The 18,112-nt window shown below is 39.7% G+C and overlaps 1 protein-coding gene across 3 annotated transcripts in view; it reads left to right on the top strand.

Moving 5' to 3' along the window:
- The window catches only part of MED14 (mediator complex subunit 14), a 67,831-nt gene that overhangs the window by 32,960 nt on the left and 16,759 nt on the right, over positions 1–18,112 (top strand). For all 3 annotated transcript variants that reach the window (XM_029929485.1, XM_029929486.1, XM_029929484.1), the window contains 8 exons: positions 3,626–3,820; positions 4,234–4,368; positions 7,424–7,500; positions 12,378–12,538; positions 12,649–12,795; positions 13,508–13,599; positions 14,774–14,926; positions 15,241–15,510. In XM_029929485.1, coding sequence (XP_029785345.1) covers positions 3,626–3,820; positions 4,234–4,368; positions 7,424–7,500; positions 12,378–12,538; positions 12,649–12,795; positions 13,508–13,599; positions 14,774–14,926; positions 15,241–15,510 — 1,230 coding nt within the window. The remainder of the gene's footprint in view (positions 1–3,625; positions 3,821–4,233; positions 4,369–7,423; positions 7,501–12,377; positions 12,539–12,648; positions 12,796–13,507; positions 13,600–14,773; positions 14,927–15,240; positions 15,511–18,112) is intronic.

Genomic DNA, 18,112 nt, shown 5'->3' with positions numbered 1-18,112 from the left:
GTCAAAATATGGAATGAGCCTAAATGTCCATCACCTGATGAGTGGATCAAGAAAATGTGGTATATATACACAATGGAGTATTACATGGCAATGAGAAAGAATGAAATCTGGCCATTTGTAGCAAAGTGGATGGACCTCGAGAGTGTCATGCTAAGCGAAATAAGGCAGAGAAGGACAGATAAAACCATATGTTTGCACTCATAGGTCTAACAGGAGAACAGGAGAAACCTGATGGAGGACTAGGGGGAGGGGAAGAGGGAAAGAGAGTTGAGGAGAGAGAGGGATGCAAAACTTGAGAGACTATTCTGAAAACGAACTGAGGGTTGAAGGGGGAGGGGGGAAGAGAGGTGTTGGTGATGGAGGGCACTTGTGGGGAAGAGCACTGGCTGTTGTATGGAAACCAATTTGACAATAAACTATTTAAAAAAAGAAACAAAAATAAGTAAACATTAAAAAATTTAAAAACAAATAACATCTTAAGATAATACCTTAAAAAAAAGGTTCCTTATGTAGCCTGACATATCTTAAGTTAGTGTTATTTATGTAGAGTAGAGCAGTCAGTAATGTGAATTTCACTTTTTTCTGAATTTAAAACCCCAGCTGTAGAATTGGGTTTAATACATGACAAATGATTGTTGTTTCTGTTCTTGGTGAGCTGCCTGGTCTAATGATTTTCAGAATATATGCACAATAATCAAACCTGTTAACACGCAAAGATCCTTATACTCGGCCACTGACAAAATTGTTTTAGTATTTCTGATCTTATTTAGTATCACCAGAAGCCAGATGTTAGTTTTAGGGACTACTGATATATTAAAAAGCAGTAAGTTGTTTCATATGGTTCAGACCAAAACTGAATGTACACTCCTCTTCATCCTTTTTTCTCACTTAGGGGTGATACATTCATAGAAGTGGAGATGACTGTGGACATTAAAAAGTACAGAGTAAAGGCTTGCTACGTTTAACTTTTTTTTTTTTTAATGTTTATTAGAGAGAGAGAGAGAGAATGTGAGCAGGGGAGAGGCAGAGAGACAGGGAGACACAGAATCTGAATCAGGCTCCAGGCTCTGAGCTCTCAGCACAGAGCACCACGCGGGTCTCAAACTCACAAACCGTGAGATCATGACCTGAGCCAGAGTTGAACGCGTAACCGAGTGAGCCACCCAGGGTGCCCCAAGGCTTGCTGCCTTTAAGTGTCTTTGTGCCATTTTACTTTTATCAGCTTTATTAAGATATAATTTACATACAGGAAAAATTGAGAGTTTTGGTATCTGAGTTGGAATAAATGCATACACTATTGTAATTTCCATCTCAGCAGAACACAGAACAGATCCATTACCCCCAAAATGCCCTTATGTTGCTCCTCTGTAATCACCCTCCTCCCACTCTCAACTGGTGACTACTGACCTGTTTTCTGTCTTTATGGGTTTGCCTATCGATCTAGTTTCTTTCACTCAGCATAATGCCTTTGATTTTCACCCATTCTGTGGTATGTATTATAGTTCATTCCTTTAATTGGGGCGCCTGGGTCACTCAGTCAGTTAAGCATCCGTCTCAGGTTTCGTCTCAGGTCACAATTTTGTGGTCCGTGAGTTGGAGCCCCATGTTGGGCTCTGCGTGGGATTCTCTCTCCCTCTCCTTTTGTCTGTCTCTTCTCTCAAATAAGTAAACTTTAAAAAAAATATTGCTTTAATTGGAGTAGTATTCCATGGTATGGGTGGTTTGTTTAACCCGTCTCTGGTGATAGGACATCTGGGTTATTTCCAGTTTGGGGCAGTTATAAAGCTGCTATAAGCATTTGTGTACAGGTTTCTTTGTGTCTTACGTTTTCACCTCTTTTGGATAAGTAACTAGTAGGATTGTTGGGCTAGGTTATATGCTCAGTGTATGTTTAGCTTTATAAAAAACTGCCACAACTGCTGACAGCTCAGAGCCTGGAGCCTGCTTCAGATTCTGTGGCTCCCTTTCTCTCTCTCTCTCTACCTCTCCCACTCTGTGTCTGTTCCGTGCGTGCTCGCTCTCTCTCTCTCTCTCTCTCTCAAATAAACATTAAAAAAATAGCCAACACTGATATAGAGCTTACTACACACCAGGTAGTGACCTGAGTATTTGACAAATGTTAATACATTCAATCTTCCTAATAACTCTAGAGAAGGGATTATTATCTTCATTTTCCTGATGGAAAAACTGAGGCACTTGCCCAAGGTTTCAGATCTGAGAAGAGATGGACTCATGCTTCGATCCCAGTTTGGCTCTAGAGACCTTGTACTTACCCACCTTACCAGCTTATTATTTTCTTTTTTTTTTCTTAATAATTTTTATTATGTCTTTATTTTATTTTGAGAGACAAAGAGTGAGCGGGGGAGGAGGAGAGAGAGAAGGAGACACAGAATCTGAAGCAGGCTCCAGGCTCTGAGCTAGCTGTCAGCACAGAGTCCATGTGGGGCTCGAACACACAAACTGTGAGATCATGACCTGAGCCAAAGTCTGATGCTTAACCAACTGAGCCACCCTGGCACCCCACCAGCTTACTATTTTCAATGTCTACCTAAAATTTAAGGAAAGTCCCCTAAGTACTTTAGGGAGAGAGAGAGAAATGCCACTGGACTGCTGCTCTGACCAACATATACTTTCCTCTCTTCCCACCTCCCTTCTCTCCCTCTCCCCCTGCCTCCCCTCACACTCTCTTAAGGAAATTCTTAGACTAACACTTAATATCACACTGATGCACCGGAGGAAATAGAAGAATTAAAAATAAAATGGGTGCTTCACCAAACATACAAGGATGGCAAATAAAACACATAAAAAGAGATTTGATATCATCAGTCATTAGGACAGCATAAATTAACAATAAAATACCATTGCACATGTATCAAAATGGCTAACCAGATGCTTAACCAACTGAGCCAACCAGGCGTCCCTCATGTTGACTATTGGTGGTGGTGGTGTCTTTATCCTCACAATGACCTATTTTTTAGTTGAAAATCAGGGTTTGTTTTTATATGCTTCCAGTTGTGAGAGTTAGTGTCATTTTGCTCTGCTATAATAGTGGAATTTCCAGGATGGAATTTTAATGGTTAAGGGAAACAGGACCATTTAAAATAGATACCCTTCTAGGGGTGCCGGGATTGCTTAGTTGGTTAAGTATCCAACTATGAACTTTGGCTTGGGTCATGATCTCACAGTTCCTGAGATTCAGTCCCACATGCTGTAGGCACAGAGCCTGCTTGGGATTCTCTCTATCTGCCCCTCCTCCATATATGCTGTCTCTTGCTCTCTCAAAATAAATAAATAAACTTTAAGAAATCAGTAAATAGATACCATTCTAGAAAATCTTGCAAAGCTTCTGGACTTAAGCATACAGTGTTTTAAGCTCAGGTATGAATACCAAGCACAGTTAGTGCTATAGTAGTCTAAATGTTCCATTTACTATAGTTTATGATGGTTTCTGCTTTTCTTGTTTTTCAGTCTGCTCTATTTTCCTGATTGATTTGTCCTTGTTTAAAGAAGAAAGACCATCTGTGTTAGATTTACAGTTCTGAGCCTTACTTGCTATAAGGTGGAAAGTCTACCACACTTAATTAATTAATTTTCTGAGTCTCATTTCTGATTTGGGCCTTTTCAGGTTGTGGAGATGTTGGAGGTTCCCAATAAGCCCACACAGCTGTCATACAAGTACTACTTCATGTCTGTGAACGCTGCGGAACGTGAGGACGCCCCTGTCATGGCACTTCTGCTGCAGCAGTTCAAGGAAAATGTCCAGGACCTGGTTTTTCGCACAAAATCTGGGAAACCGCCTAAAACCGGTACCAAGCGCAAGGTATGAGTACATACAGAAATGAGCACAGAGTTTGTGTGTATTAACTTTGTTGCATTCTTCAACCATTTTTAATATGGGAGATAAATAGATACGGTTTAAAAAATAAGAATTAGATAATCGTTTTTAAGAGACTGGGAGGCAGTAAGGCTTAAGTAATAATTGTCTACGTTTACTTGAAAATGCCTTTTAATTATTATTTCTATACCATTTCCACAAGAAAGTTTGCTAAATATAAAATAGTTATTTAAATTTCCAGTATTTAGGTCAAAATAATTCACTCAGTAAGTATTTATTGAATGAATAAAATTTGTTTTGATTAATCTTGAGCTATAGTCATTTTAACAGCCTTATTAACTAATTGCATCACCTGTATTTTTTTTTTTTCCTACTTGTGTTCTTTACTTTCATTCTAGTTATCTGATGATCTGTGTCCAGTAGAACCCAAGAAAACCAAACGATCAGGAGAAATGTGTGCCTTCAATAAAGTTCTAGCTCACTTTGTTGCTATGTGTGATACAAATATGCCATTCGTAGGACTTCGGTTGGAGGTAATTTTATGGAACAATTTTGAGTATATGGAAGAGTAGTTTCTAGAATGCCTTGCTACAGCTACATAGATTCCATTAAGAGAACCAGAATAGCTGTGATCTTGTTCATTTGGGGAGGAATGCAGTTGAAATCATAGCGTCTCATGCTATACCTATAAACATGACTTACATTATTTTGTCGTATTGATTCTAAATTGTGGGCATTCTGCCTTTTATGGAAATGGAAAGTAAATTCTTCCCAGTTTAACAAAAAAAGGCACATCTTTTGAAAATTAATGACTTGTATACCTCTTAGGAACATTATCTCTTTGCAGTAGTTCATTGATTACGGGTGCTTATTTTGGAGTTGGTGAAGCCATACATACTGGTTATGCAATAATAAACTCAGGTTCCTTTCGAGAAACAGGCCAGAAAGAATATTAAACCCAGTTTTTACTCTTGTCACATGGGATAAGGAATAGACTTACATATAATTAGTATCTTTCACGAATACACAGTTGTGATATCCAGCATGATCCCCAAACATGAGAGGAAAGGGAGGTAACAGAACCTGCCTTTTTATATTTCCAAGAAGAGCTTTGGCCAAGGATTGGCATCCCTTTAAAGGGATACACCACAACATTAATGATTTCCCTCTCTTTTAAAGTTTTACTTTTTGTAAGACTCCTTCCCTCTATAAATTACTGTGAACGAAGTGGAGACTTCTACCACAATTAAAACTAAAAAAGTTTTTAAAAGAAAAAAAATGCTGATGAATGAACCAAGTGAGGATATAAAAAAACGTAGAAGAAGAAGAGACCTGGCAATATGGAAGTGAATTATTTCAGTTAAACCGATGACCATGGTAATCTCGGGAAGACTTGTTGAACATTTTCATGCGTTAGAGCAGGAATTGCCACACTTTTTCTTTTCATTTCTTTTACTTTTTTCCCTTTTTTAAAATTTTTATTTAAATCTGGGTTAGTTAACATATGGTATTATAATTTCAGGAATAAAATTTAATGATCCATCACTTATATGACATCCAGTGCTCATCCCAACAAGTGCCCTCCTTAGTACTCATCACCCATTTACCCATCCCCTCACCCACCTCCCCTCCATCAACCTCAGTTCTCTATATTTAAGAGTCTCTTATGGTTTGCCTCCCTCTCTCTCTTTTTCTTATTTTTCCTTCTCTTCCCTTATGTTCATCTGTGTGTTTCTTAAATTCTACATGATATTTATCTTTCTCTGACTGACACTTCACTCAGCATGGTACACTCTAGCTCCATCCACGTTGTTGCAAATACACCATACTTTTTCTGTAAAAGGCCAGATAGTAAGTATTTTAGGTGTTGGGGGTCATATGGTCTCTTATAATGGCCACTCAGATCTGCTGCTGTTGTGAGAGCCAGCCATAGTTGATGTTTAAACAGATGAGTGTGGCTATGTTTCAGTAAAACTTTATTTACAAAAACAGGCAATGGGCTGGTTTTGACCCATGAGCTGTTGTATGCTGACCCCTGCTTTATTGAGCTTTAGGATCTGAAGGCAGAGGGCAAGGTGTAAAACATGAAGAGCAGGAATAGCCCAGAGAAATCGAGGCCCAAAAACACTTACCTAAAATAGATGCTCACGTCCTTGATGTCCTAGCTCCTAGAACTGTGAGCTTGATAAATGTCTTGTCTGGATACTGGCCATAGCTCCTAAACTGTACAGACAGCAGCCATGCTTCCTATCTACCTGACTGTGTTCTTGGACTTTTTAAATTGTGCCCTGTGGATTGATTACATAAGTGTCATCCATGTATTACCTTTATCATGGGAAGGGAGGCTACGTGGTACCCAGGGTCAATGTGATGTCTCTCTCACTGCCTGCTCTCTTCCCTCCCCACCTACAGGCTCATAATTGCAAAATAATTGTGCCTTTGTAATGCCTACAGAGACTAACGCCTATAGACATATGTCCTCTCTGTCCCCCTTCTCTGTGCGCCTATACCTATTGCACACATAGGACATGTAAGAACATTCTGTAGTACTTTGTTGAACTCAAACTCTTAAACAACCTTTTTCTTTTCTCAATAAAAAAGCCATGTTGAAGACAAAAGCAAGCACATTTTGTGCTTAAGGTAATTTATACTGTGATGTAATAAATCTAAGCTTACGAAGGATGTATATATCACTGATCCATAGGATAGAGACCATGTTTTTGAGTCTTCCTACACATTGCTCCCTTTTGAATCTGAACTCCTGTGGCCTGTTTGGTCAGCAGCTATTTTTCTTAACCTGTGCCCTTCCCAGGCCCAGAGCAGGGCTCAGTCAAATACTTAGAGCTGCTTTAAATTTTTTCTGGAATAAGATGGGTGTAAATAAATAGCCTGCCATAGAAGACCTGGGAATATGTGCCAAAGGCAGTCTTCTCTTTGGTAGATCAGATGACTTTTTGGCATACCTTCATAACCTGTAGTTCCACTCCTGGGGCCTCAGGCACTATCCCTGCATTCATCTTTTCACCTCACTTTCTGAATCCTCTAGTTGGGAAAGATACCTCATTGGGTAAATGCATAAATTGGAAATCTTTCTCTTCTTGGGTTTCACCCAGGAAATGGTTTAATTGTGAAAAATGTATTCCAGGAAAGTTACGAACTAAAAACGAATGTTTGTGATTAAAAGTGAGATATGACTACGCCTCAGACCTTGTTTTGAACACACATAATTGAATTACACAAGAAAACTAGTCTTATTTTACAGTTGCATCATTTGGAACCACCTACCAGGATTGATTCTGGATTACTTCTGGCTCACTGCCAAAGTAGATCAATCTCCAGAATTCTGAAGACTTGCCACCTGGAGGTGTTTTTTTAACTAGAAGATCTGGGTCATCTTTGAGTTTCATTGGACTTGACATAGTTGCCCAGGAAATCAAATGATGGAGGACAGTGTGCATGTCTCATATGTTATAACTTTGGAACAGAGTAGTGCTAGAAGAGATGCTATGAGAGTGGACAGTAGTACTTAGAAAAGGACGTTTCCTTTGTAAAATTGCTGGTCTGATCTAACTACTTCTTTTTTACTAGTTGTCCAACCTGGAGATTCCCCATCAGGGAGTGCAAATGGAAGGAGATGGCTTCAGCCACGCAATACGCTTACTAAAGTAAGTCCCTGTCCTGTGTCTCACTCAGGGCCACACATTAGAATCACATCTGCTAAAGCTGCTTCTCTTCTACCGTGAGACTGTGTAAAGCAGAGTTCCCAACTTGTGCACGTCACGGATTTCTGGGCAGAACTACTGAGGTCTGGGGGAGGATTCTCTTTCACCTGCCGAGTGGAGATCCAGCACCACTTGGTATTGGAGGATGTCTTTCCTCTGCATTTCCTTTCATTCATTTAATGGATGTTTCCTCAGTGCAATGGTGTATCAGGCTTGAATTCTGATAGGGCCTTTTGGGATGCCATGGGTTCATGTAGCAGGAGGAACTGAGCTGGTTTGGAAGCCAGAAATGTAGCCCTGAGGAGTACCGGTTGTACACACACTGAAGGAGAGGTGAGAATTAGCTAGAGGAGAGGGAGCTGAGGGGGGAGTTGGTGGTCCTACCTAGGAAGGATAACTGCTGATGTGGAGTCTTGGAGGCCAGAGAAAGAAAGCTCTGCATCCTGGAACTGAAAGGAGGTCAGAGTGGCAGGAGTTGAGAGAGATGAGGCTGGAGCCACAAGGGGCAAGGGGTCAGATCCTGGAGGGCTTCGGAAGTGTTCTTAAGGAATGTAGACTTTATCCTAATGGCAATTTTAAGCAGCAGCTGACATCATTAGATAGGTGTTTGTGAAAGCTCATCGTGAAAGCCATATAGAGAATAAATTGGAGGGGAGCAAGACTAAGTAGTGAAATCAGTCGCTGAAGTGGTTTGTGCCAGAATTGTTAGTAGCTTAGACCTGGGAAGGTTCCACAAGGTCTCGGGATGGAATATTCAAGGGTTGATGATGAGATTGATGTTGAAGGTAAGAGAGAAGATGGCAGAGAGACCTTTTCATTTCATCTTAGGCATATGATGGATGATTGTGGTGTTTTCTGAGATAAGATGTGAGTTTGACAAGGCTTTGCTAGGTTTGATGTGCCGACACATGCCTTTGGCTAGGCAGGGCTGTGTATCAAGCTCAGGTGACAGGCCTAGGCAAGAGAAGTAGATGAGTCATCACAAAGGCGATAGTAATTGAGCTGGGATATTAAAATAGATCGCCAGGAAAGAGTATACGAGGGAGTTGGGCAGAGGGCTTAGTTCTAAATGGATTGAGGACAGGAGGCCAAAGGATGCTTAGAAGAAAAGCTAACATGGTGCATGTACTACATAAGTTGACCAGGATGGACTTGCAAAGCTAGCGTGCATCTAAGAGATCAACCTTTTTGGTGCAGAAAAGAGTTTTCTCAAGAGGGGTGACGAGGGTGAATTGCATTGTTTCTCAGTTGTTGCTTAATGATCACAGAAGCAGTTTTTACTTAGCGAATTTCTGTGTCTGCCAAGATATGGCAGCTCTGCAATTTGAGCCAGTGGGTCTTTAATTTTTATTTGCTTGGGAATCAGTTGGTTTCTGTGGAAGATGGGAAGAGCTAGCAAATAGCACATTCTCCACCTGCATGTCATGGTGCTCGCTTGAGATGGAGTTGAAAGCAATAGCTTTCCTTTTCTGGCTGTGTAAACACCCTCTCTACAGAAAGTTCTCAGGAGAAAGAGCTGGCCTTGTCATGGAAATCAGTAGGAAAATATAATACTTTTAATGGCATTTGATCTTGAATTATTTCTGCCTAAAGTATAGGGGGTTGGGTTTTTGGGTTTTTTTAATCTTTTCACTCTTCTTGGCAACTGCAGATAAATAGATAATGTTAACATTTGTGCTCTACTCTCTTAGTTATATTTCTCATGTTTTGCAAGTCTTAAAATATCTTGTTCTCAGCATATTTACAAAGAAATTTCAGTCCTCTTTCTTCATGAATTCAAGAGAACCCATAATATAGTCCTACTTAGGAAGGAAGAATTTCCTATTTTTTAAGCTTCATTATGTATTAATTTTTTTAAGGTCTTTATAATGTCCTGGCTATTAGTTTATTTAAAACTTAAAAGAAGAAAATATAGTGATGGATAAATTAAAGCTGTCAGTCTGTCTGGTGTCTGCTGTCCACTCTGGGGGTAGGGTATAGAAGTGAAGATGGAAAAAGTAAGGAATAAATGTCTAAACATGATTTCATGAAATTAAAATCTGCCAAAGGTCTAATTAGTATATAATTGCTTTAGTGCATATAATCTTTAGAAAGTCCTAAGCCCTTAGTCCTGGATATATTAATATTAAATGCGTATATGAGTTGTCGATACTTCAAAGCCTTAAAATTGAACACATTTTTCTCCTCTTTGTTAAAAATATAGACTGCTAGGGTTCATGGGTGTGCTGCCTCATGTAGATTCCAAAGAGCCCTGACCTGACAGCACAGGTGACACACATCTCAGAGCAGTGTGCTCCCGGTGCCTAGTTTTGAGCTCTTGAGCCAACTTCCACCTTCTCCTGAACTGACATTACAGTACCTGTCAGTGGTTGGTGCTGGTCTGCTGTCCACACCAACAGGGTTTTTTCATCTTGTCTGTTGTGTTTCTTTGGCGCTTGTAGCTTATGCAAATAATGCATAGGCACAGCTCATTTTTGCAAGTTTTGGGACTTAGCTTACATCACTGGTATGACTTAGTCCTTTTGCATATGCAGGTGCAACCTTTATAAAACCCTCTTTACTTTTCTTGTAGGCACCATGGCACCTCTTTAACTAGCACTTTCAGTCACCTCCCCGCTTGTGCACCTCAGGGCCATGGCATGATCACTGATGTTTGTAAAACCCCTCAGAACGGAACTGACGTATGGCACACGGCGGGGCTAACGCACACCTGCCCTGGAAGACCAGAGCCTAGTTCCTACATTTTTTCCATACTCAAATTCTAGGAGAAAACTCAGCCAGGGGTAGCTGGCTTTTTTGGATTGGTAGAAATTTTCAGATAAGATTAACCCATTGTTCAGGAAACCTCTCCCTCAGTTCTTAATTTTTGGTGAATATAATAGTGAATGGTAAATTTTGAGCGTAATAGTTTTGTCAGGTTTCCTTGTGGGGACCTTCCCCCCCAACATCACATGGGGGAGGATTAGAGGGATACTAGTTTATTATGTTACATTTGTAACCTTAAAAGCAAGTGAAAGGTTATAGGTTCCTTGAAGTAGAGCCAATTCTGTCTGTATCACAGATGAAGAAGATGACAAAGAATGCATTGTCAGGGTCATGCTGTCCCTCAGAGCATAAATTGAAAGGAGTCTTACTTTTCTTACTTGAAAACATGCCAGCGTCTGTGTGTTCATTTTCTAACCAGATGGATTTCGTGAAACACCTATTTATGTGAAAGGAAGATAATGTACTGCATTTACATTTTTAAAATCAAGATTTAAAAATCTAAATTGTCTGCTTTATAACTCCTGTGGGTTGGGGTTAGGTTTTCAGGGGTAAGGACAGGCAAAAGTCCTCAGTATATCTATGAAATTTTCATGAAAAGTATATATGCAATGTATGTAATTACTATAGTTACCCCGAGTAACACTGGACAAAATCTTTTTGGTAGTGAGTGATAAGGGTATGTAGTATGAAAGAATAACTTTTGAACACATTAATAAACTATAAGAGGAGCTGTGGTGGAATTTTTAAGTCATGGAGAGAATTTTAGTCCTGTTAATTCTGTTTTTGTGCAACCTGTGTAGCTGTTCTCTCCCCTACAAATTTACTTCTTATCATACATGATCTCTCTCTTGCTCTCTTAAATTGTTAATTCTGGGCAACTGGTTCTCAACGCCAGGGTGATTTTGCCGTCCAGTGGACATTTGGCAATGTTTGTAGGTGTTTTTTGTTACTAATTGAGAAGAGCTACTACTGGCATCTGGTAGGGAGAGGCCAAGGCCACCTAACAAAACATTATCCAGCCTAAAATGTCGATACTGCCAAGGTTGAGAAACCCTGTTCTAGGTGTTTCTGAGTAAGAAGCCTGAATCCGATTCCATATTTGCAATTGTTTTTTTGACTTAGATATAATCTTTATACCACATATTAGAGTTAACCCACCTTCCCTATAACGGGCAATGTGTAAGTAAAAAATCTTTTATCTTGTTATTTCATCTGTTACTGAAAAAGCAGTGACAATGTCCATAAAGCAGCAAGAAGAAAATGGGTAGGTAGGTATTTTATGACACCAAAACTGGTATATTCCTCTTCTATATGAGATATATGTGAGTAACAGTATGTTAAATGAGTTGATACATGCAAAGCTCCATCACATGAGTGGGCCCTCTACAGGAGAGGAGAGGAGGGGGCAGGTAATGAACTTGCGTTTTGTCTTGGCAGTCAGCAAGTGAGACTTGGTTTTACTGCAAAGGGGAACTAACAGATACGAATACTGACTGTATCAGCTGCCATGAGCACTTTACATGTGTTGTGTCATGTTTTAAGATCAGTGACCCACAAGGTATTATTTATCTCCATTTTGTAGTTGGGGAAACAAATTCATAGAGGTTAAATGTGGCCGAGTCAGAAGTAGAATGCAGGTCTCTGACTCCAAAGCCTGTGTTCTTTCCACTGTATCATTCTGCCCTCGAAGAGGGGTTTACTAGTGTTTTATTTCCCTTAGGTTTTCCTTTGAGGATGTTTTAGGTAGATTTCATAGAAAGCCAACTCCTTGATTTTCACTCTGAAGAGTTGTTTCTAATAACAAGAGGAAGGATGAACACAAACACTTTGTTAAAACACTCAGACACACACTTTGTTAAAGTGAGAGGTCCTACTCCATGTTGATGTGAATGGAAATGAGTTAAATTCTATCCATTGCCATGAATTGCTATGGACCGCTTCCTTTTGCAGAAGGTGCCTAGTAGTGGAGTTTGAACTGCCTGTGGTTGTGTAGATTGTGCTTTTGTCTTTCTGTGATGCCAAGTATACTTCATGTGCTCTCTTTCCGTCGCCAGAATTCCTCCCTGTAAGGGTGTGAATGAGGAAACCCAAAAGGCTCTGGACCGTTCTCTCCTCGATTGCACTTTCCGATTGCAAGGAAGAAATAACCGCACGTGGGTGGCCGAGTTAGTGTTTGCAAATTGTCCACTTAATGGCACTTCTACAAGGGAGCAAGGTGAGATGCTTCACACACTTTGTCTTCGCATATTCCTGTTTTTGGTTGCATTTTTTTTTCATATTGATAGCTATCAATCCTCTTTTTTTTTTTTTTTTTAAACCCTGCAGGGCCATCCCGGCATGTTTATCTGACATATGAAAACCTGTTGTCTGAACCAGTTGGTGGTAGAAAAGTTGTTGAAATGTTCCTTAATGACTGGAATAGCATTGCACGATTATATGAGTGTGTGTTGGAATTTGCACGTTCTCTACCAGGTACATGTGATAATCTTCCTTTTGTCGGGGGGGGGGGAGTCCCCCCTTCCTTTTTATAATTGAAGAAGTAAAAGACGCACGTTGTAAAAAAAGAAAAACAAAGAAAAAAATTTTCTTCAGGAGAATATCTAGTGAAAAATAAGTTTCCCTTTTACCTCAGGCTTTTATTTCCTTCCCCCAGAGACCGCCACAGCTCGGTTTTTTACATATCCAGAAATTTTTACTCCTAGCTATACTGTATTATAATAATTAGTATTTAGTGAGAGTTTCCTATGTGCCATATGATGTAATAAGCAGTTTGCTTGTGTTAACCCATTTAATCCTCGCAGTTACACCCTGTAAGGTAGGTAATTTATTAGTCCTTATTTCACAAATGGCGAAAACAAGTCCCAGAGTCTGAGAGCCTTGCTGAAGGTCGCATAGCCAGTGAAGAGCAGAGTTGAAACTGGACCCTCTGACCACTGTGCTGTACACTGCTTCAGTGTATCTTCGCCCCTACCCTGTACCCCTCATGTCCAAATGGAAATGGAAGCCCACTATCTCTGCTCTTGCTTTCCTTTTTTTAATTTTTAATTCTTTTTAAGCAAAATTACATTCTTATAGCTCTCAGAGGCTGTCTGGGCATATAATGCCACAATGCCCTCTTTTTCAAATGTGTATTTTAAAGTTTTGCATGTCATCATAATCTCCCTTTTGCTTCCTTTCACTCTAGACATACCTGCGCATCTAAATATTTTCTCAGAAGTCCGTGTTTATAATTACCGAAAACTTATCTTGTGTTATGGGACCACCAAGGGAAGCTCAGTAAGTCTGTGAACTTATTAAAACTGAAGTTCCTCTCCTAAATCTTCTAAAAAGCAAGAATTCAAAAATTAGGAAAACCACCTTGAAATAATTGAGGACTTAAGAAAAAATTAGGGATAAAATGATAAATTTTAACTATTTTGATGATATTTAGTATACTACAATGCTTAAAAGTCTTTTTTAAAATTTTTTTTAATATTTTATTTATTTTTGAGACAGAGAGAGATAGAGCATGAGAGGGGGAGGGGAAGAGAAAGAAGGAGACACAGAACCGGAACCAGGCTCTAGGCTCTGAGCTAGCTGTCAGCACAGAGCCTGACGCGGGGCTCGAACCCACGAACGTGAGATCTGACCTGAGCCAAAGTCAGAGGCGTAACCAACTGAGCCACCCAGGTGCCCTTACAATGCTTAAAGTCTTTAAAATCAAAAGCAAAAATTAGGCCCTTGGATAAATATTGTACTTTTGGTGTTTGTATTTTTTTTCTTCACGGATTTCAAATCTGGTTAGCAACATGATTACTTTAATGGAAGATTATGAATGGTTTTGAACAATACAGTATGCCTGTGCTTTTGGTCCTATGACTGTCAACATCATTTGATGCTGTCTCAGTCTTGAATGTATTCCCTGTGATCTCTTACTTCCTTATTTTCTTCCCACCCCATATGTAAAGTTCTAGAAACTTAGCATAAAAATTTAGCCAGCTGGCTTCTTTCTGGACTCTTCTACATCAAGCAATATTGGAAATTACTTGAATGTTTTAAAATTTATTAACTGAAGGCATCTGTGTTGGAGGTGGCTTTCTTTCCCTTTAAGACAGTGCTCACCCAGAGAGTGACTTTTCTTCAGTCCAAAATAAGAAACACCGGTGATGGTTTTAGATAAAATTTGATCCAAATTGTTTTCTTTAGGACCTTCTCTTTCAGTTTTATATAGTGGAAGTGGGCTAATATGCACTCTGCAAACGTACTGGTCCATTGCAGCAGTACATCTGGAGTTTATAGAGTCCAGCCTTCTGGCTGGCTTTCCAGAAACAACCTCATGTAGCTCTTTGGCAGTTTGCCTAACTGTTGAAACGTTGTTTTTTTTTGTTTGTTTTTTTGTTTTTGTTTTTTTTTTTTTTGCTTGAATCTGTTACTTACTCAGTTTCTGAAACATGTAATCTTTTTTATTTAGATTAGTATCCAGTGGAATTCCATACATCAGAAATTTCACATTTCTTTGGGAACTGTTGGTCCAAACTCAGGTTGTAGTAACTGTCACAATACCATTCTCCATCAGCTTCAAGAAATGTTCAACAAAACACCAAATGTGGTTCAGTTATTACAGGTAACTAAGTTTACTTTCTGTGTAAAAATAAGAGTCAGTGATAGTGTCTCATGTAAGACTCCTCAAAAACTCATGTGGGCTTAGCTTGTCTTCATTGACAAGGATGTGTATTTTTGTCTTTTATATATTGCATTCTTCTTGGGGAATTTTCTTTTGATTCAAAGTAGGCACAGTGATCTAGTTTGCATTCTCTTCAAGGGAAAGTTGTATGGAACGTGCCAGAAAGACCCTGTCTCATTTATGGCCATACAAGATTCTGAGGCTTTAGCATTTGTATGGAAACTGGTTGCTCTCATTGTATGTGTCTCTTTTAGGTACTCTTTGACACTCAGGCTCCGTTAAATGCCATCAACAAACTCCCCACTGTGCCGATGTTGGGCTTGACCCAGAGAACCAACACTGCTTACCAGTGCTTCTCCATCCTGCCGCAGTCGTCCACCCACATCAGACTGGCCTTCAGGAATATGTATTGCATTGATATTTACTGCCGGAGCCGAGGTGTGGTGGCAATACGGGATGGTGCCTATAGTCTTTTTGATAATAGCAAATTAGTTGAAGGTTTTTATCCTGCACCCGGACTAAAGGTAACCGACTTCAGTATTATACCATGAATAAACAGAGATATCTCTAAAACAGTTCCTTTGAGGGGGAAGTAATGGGGGAAAGCAACAAATTCCTGCTTACGTTTAATAAACAGCTGTGTTAGTTTGTCATCTCTGCAACTTCGTCTTGAAGGAGCGGGAAGTTCTCATGAGGTGTGGTGCCAATGTATATGAGATGATAAACTCTCCTTTCCTTGTAATGAGTAACGTGGAGGAGACTGCAGAGAGTCCTGTTTGCTAGCTGGAACTTTAAGGAACTTCAGCAACATCTTTATCCTTGATTATTGAGATCTGATTCATCAGTTCAGCCACGAGGGTTTTTTAAATGTACGATCCTGGGCCATGATCTCTACAGATTCTGGTATAATACCTCAATTGTATATGCTTCTAGTTTAGAGTCAAATAGTTCCAAATGGCTTGTTTTGAAAATCAGTCCCTTGCAACTCACTCTTGCCATTTTCCTGCTATGTTTTCAGCTCTTCTATGGTGATTCTCTGGGTATTTATATCCGTATCTCTAAATGACATGCTTACATTGCTGTTCGTGGACTTCTTGGTTGAGGGCATTATCCGATTCTCACAATGGAAGATGAGGATTTCATTCTTTTTTAATTTATATATGCTCCTTCTGCCTTCCAGGTTGCTCCCAGTACACCTTCTGTTTTTCCTCCTGTCCTTGCAATATGGTTAGGAAGCAATTTTGATCAGCTAATTTTTCAGTGTTGTCATTGTTATAAATATGTAAACACTATCCACCAAGCCTTACTATGATTACTTTTCCTTTCTTATTCAACATTTTATTTTCCTAGGAATTATTAATTTACCTTTTTTTTGTTTGTTTTGTTTTTTTGCTTCACTTTCTCTGTACTTATCACTAACTCAACCTTAGAGTCTCTCCCATGTATGTAACTCTCCCCTCAGCGCATTCATGTATCAGGTACGTACTGGTTTCATCTCGAAGAAATCTCTTCTATAATCCTCTGACCTCCAGTCTGGAATGGTGGTGCTCCAGACCATTTGCAGTTTTGATTTAGGAATCTGTAGAAGGATGGTGAAGAGGGAGAGAAAGTCCTTTGCTTCTCTCTTGTGTCGCATGCCTTGTGGCTTGGACCACAGGTCTTTTTCTTGGTTTACTCCATTGTTTTCATAGAATACCTCCTACATAGTTTCCTGGGAGAGAAGGTACGTGGGAGGTTAATTTGAGACCTTGTATGCCTAAAAACATCTTTAGTTTACCCTCATCTAATTGAGAGACTGGTTAAGTGTAGAATTTGAGATTATAATCATTTTCTGTAAGAATTTACAGAATTCTTTGCTTCATGTCTTATAACTTCCGTTGTGACCATTGAGGTGTTTAATCTTGTTCCATTTCTTGAACCTTATGTAACTAAGTGGGCTCTTTCACTCTGGAAATGTACATCCTTTTGTTCTGGGAATTTCCTTGTATTATTTCTCAATTCTTCTTTGTTTTCTCTGTTTGCTCTTTCTGGAACCCCTACTATTAGTATCCTGGACTTTTTCTCTAATTTTCTTATCTTTTCTGTTTTTATCTCTTTATTTCTGGGAGATTTTCTCGTGTTTTCCTTTCAAGCTTTCTATTTTCAATAAATTTTTTGCAGTGTTTTTACAAATTTCTAGGAGCTCTCTGTTGTCTTCTAACTATTCATTAAATGTTCATTTTATGATATTTTGTTATAAATGGCTGCCTTACGTTTTTCGTCCTACATACTTTCCATTTCATCCATCTTGCTTTTTTTGTTCTGATCTTTCATATTAGTGATTCCTAACTCACTGCTCTTATGTATTTGTTTGTTTTAATGTTTATTTTTGAGAGAAAGGGAGTGCGTGTGTGCAAGGAGGGGAGGGACAGAGGGAGAGGGAGGGAGAGAATCCCAAGCAGGCTCTGTACTGTCAGCTCGGAGCCCAACACAGGGCTGTATCACAAACCATGAGATCATGACCTGAGCCGAAATCGTGTCAGATGTTTAACCAAATGAGCCACCCAGGCGCCCCATTGCCATTCTTATTTAAAGGTGAGACTTGCTGATGTGGTCTTTACTGCAGGTTGATCTGCCTGGGCCTTTTCTTTGACTAACTCCCAGTGTCAGTAGATATAGGTCCTTTTGTTGGGCCGGTGTGAGTGCCAAGAGAGGAATATTCAAGTCTCTGCATAGATGGTGTGCCCCCAGTTTCTGGCAAGTCAAATAAGAGAGAGAGACTACTATTTTCAACATTCAGTATGCAAGCTTTAGTCTTCATTGTTTTTTTTAAAGTAATCTCCACCCCCAGCGTGGGGCTCAAACTCACGACTCTCAGATCAAGAGTTACATGCTCTTCTGACTGAGCCCATCAGGCGCTCCATAGTCTCCATTTTTAATATGGCAGTTCTCTCAAATTGGTGCTGCAACCCTCCTAGTCAGAGACTCTCCACCAGAGTGGTAGAGGTCAGCCTTGTTCAGTGAGACTGACAGAGGCTCTGAGAGGCTTTCCATGTCTCCTAAAGAGATTTTCAGGCAGTCCTATTTTCAGTCTCACTTTTCATCCCCCTTTCCAGAGGTGTCTAGTGCTGCCTGTTCCTACGTGTC

Source organism: Suricata suricatta, chromosome X (assembly GCF_006229205.1).
Source record: "Suricata suricatta isolate VVHF042 chromosome X, meerkat_22Aug2017_6uvM2_HiC, whole genome shotgun sequence".
NCBI classification, from domain to species: domain Eukaryota; kingdom Metazoa; phylum Chordata; class Mammalia; order Carnivora; family Herpestidae; genus Suricata; species Suricata suricatta.
This window is presented reverse-complemented; position numbering and strand designations above follow the sequence as displayed.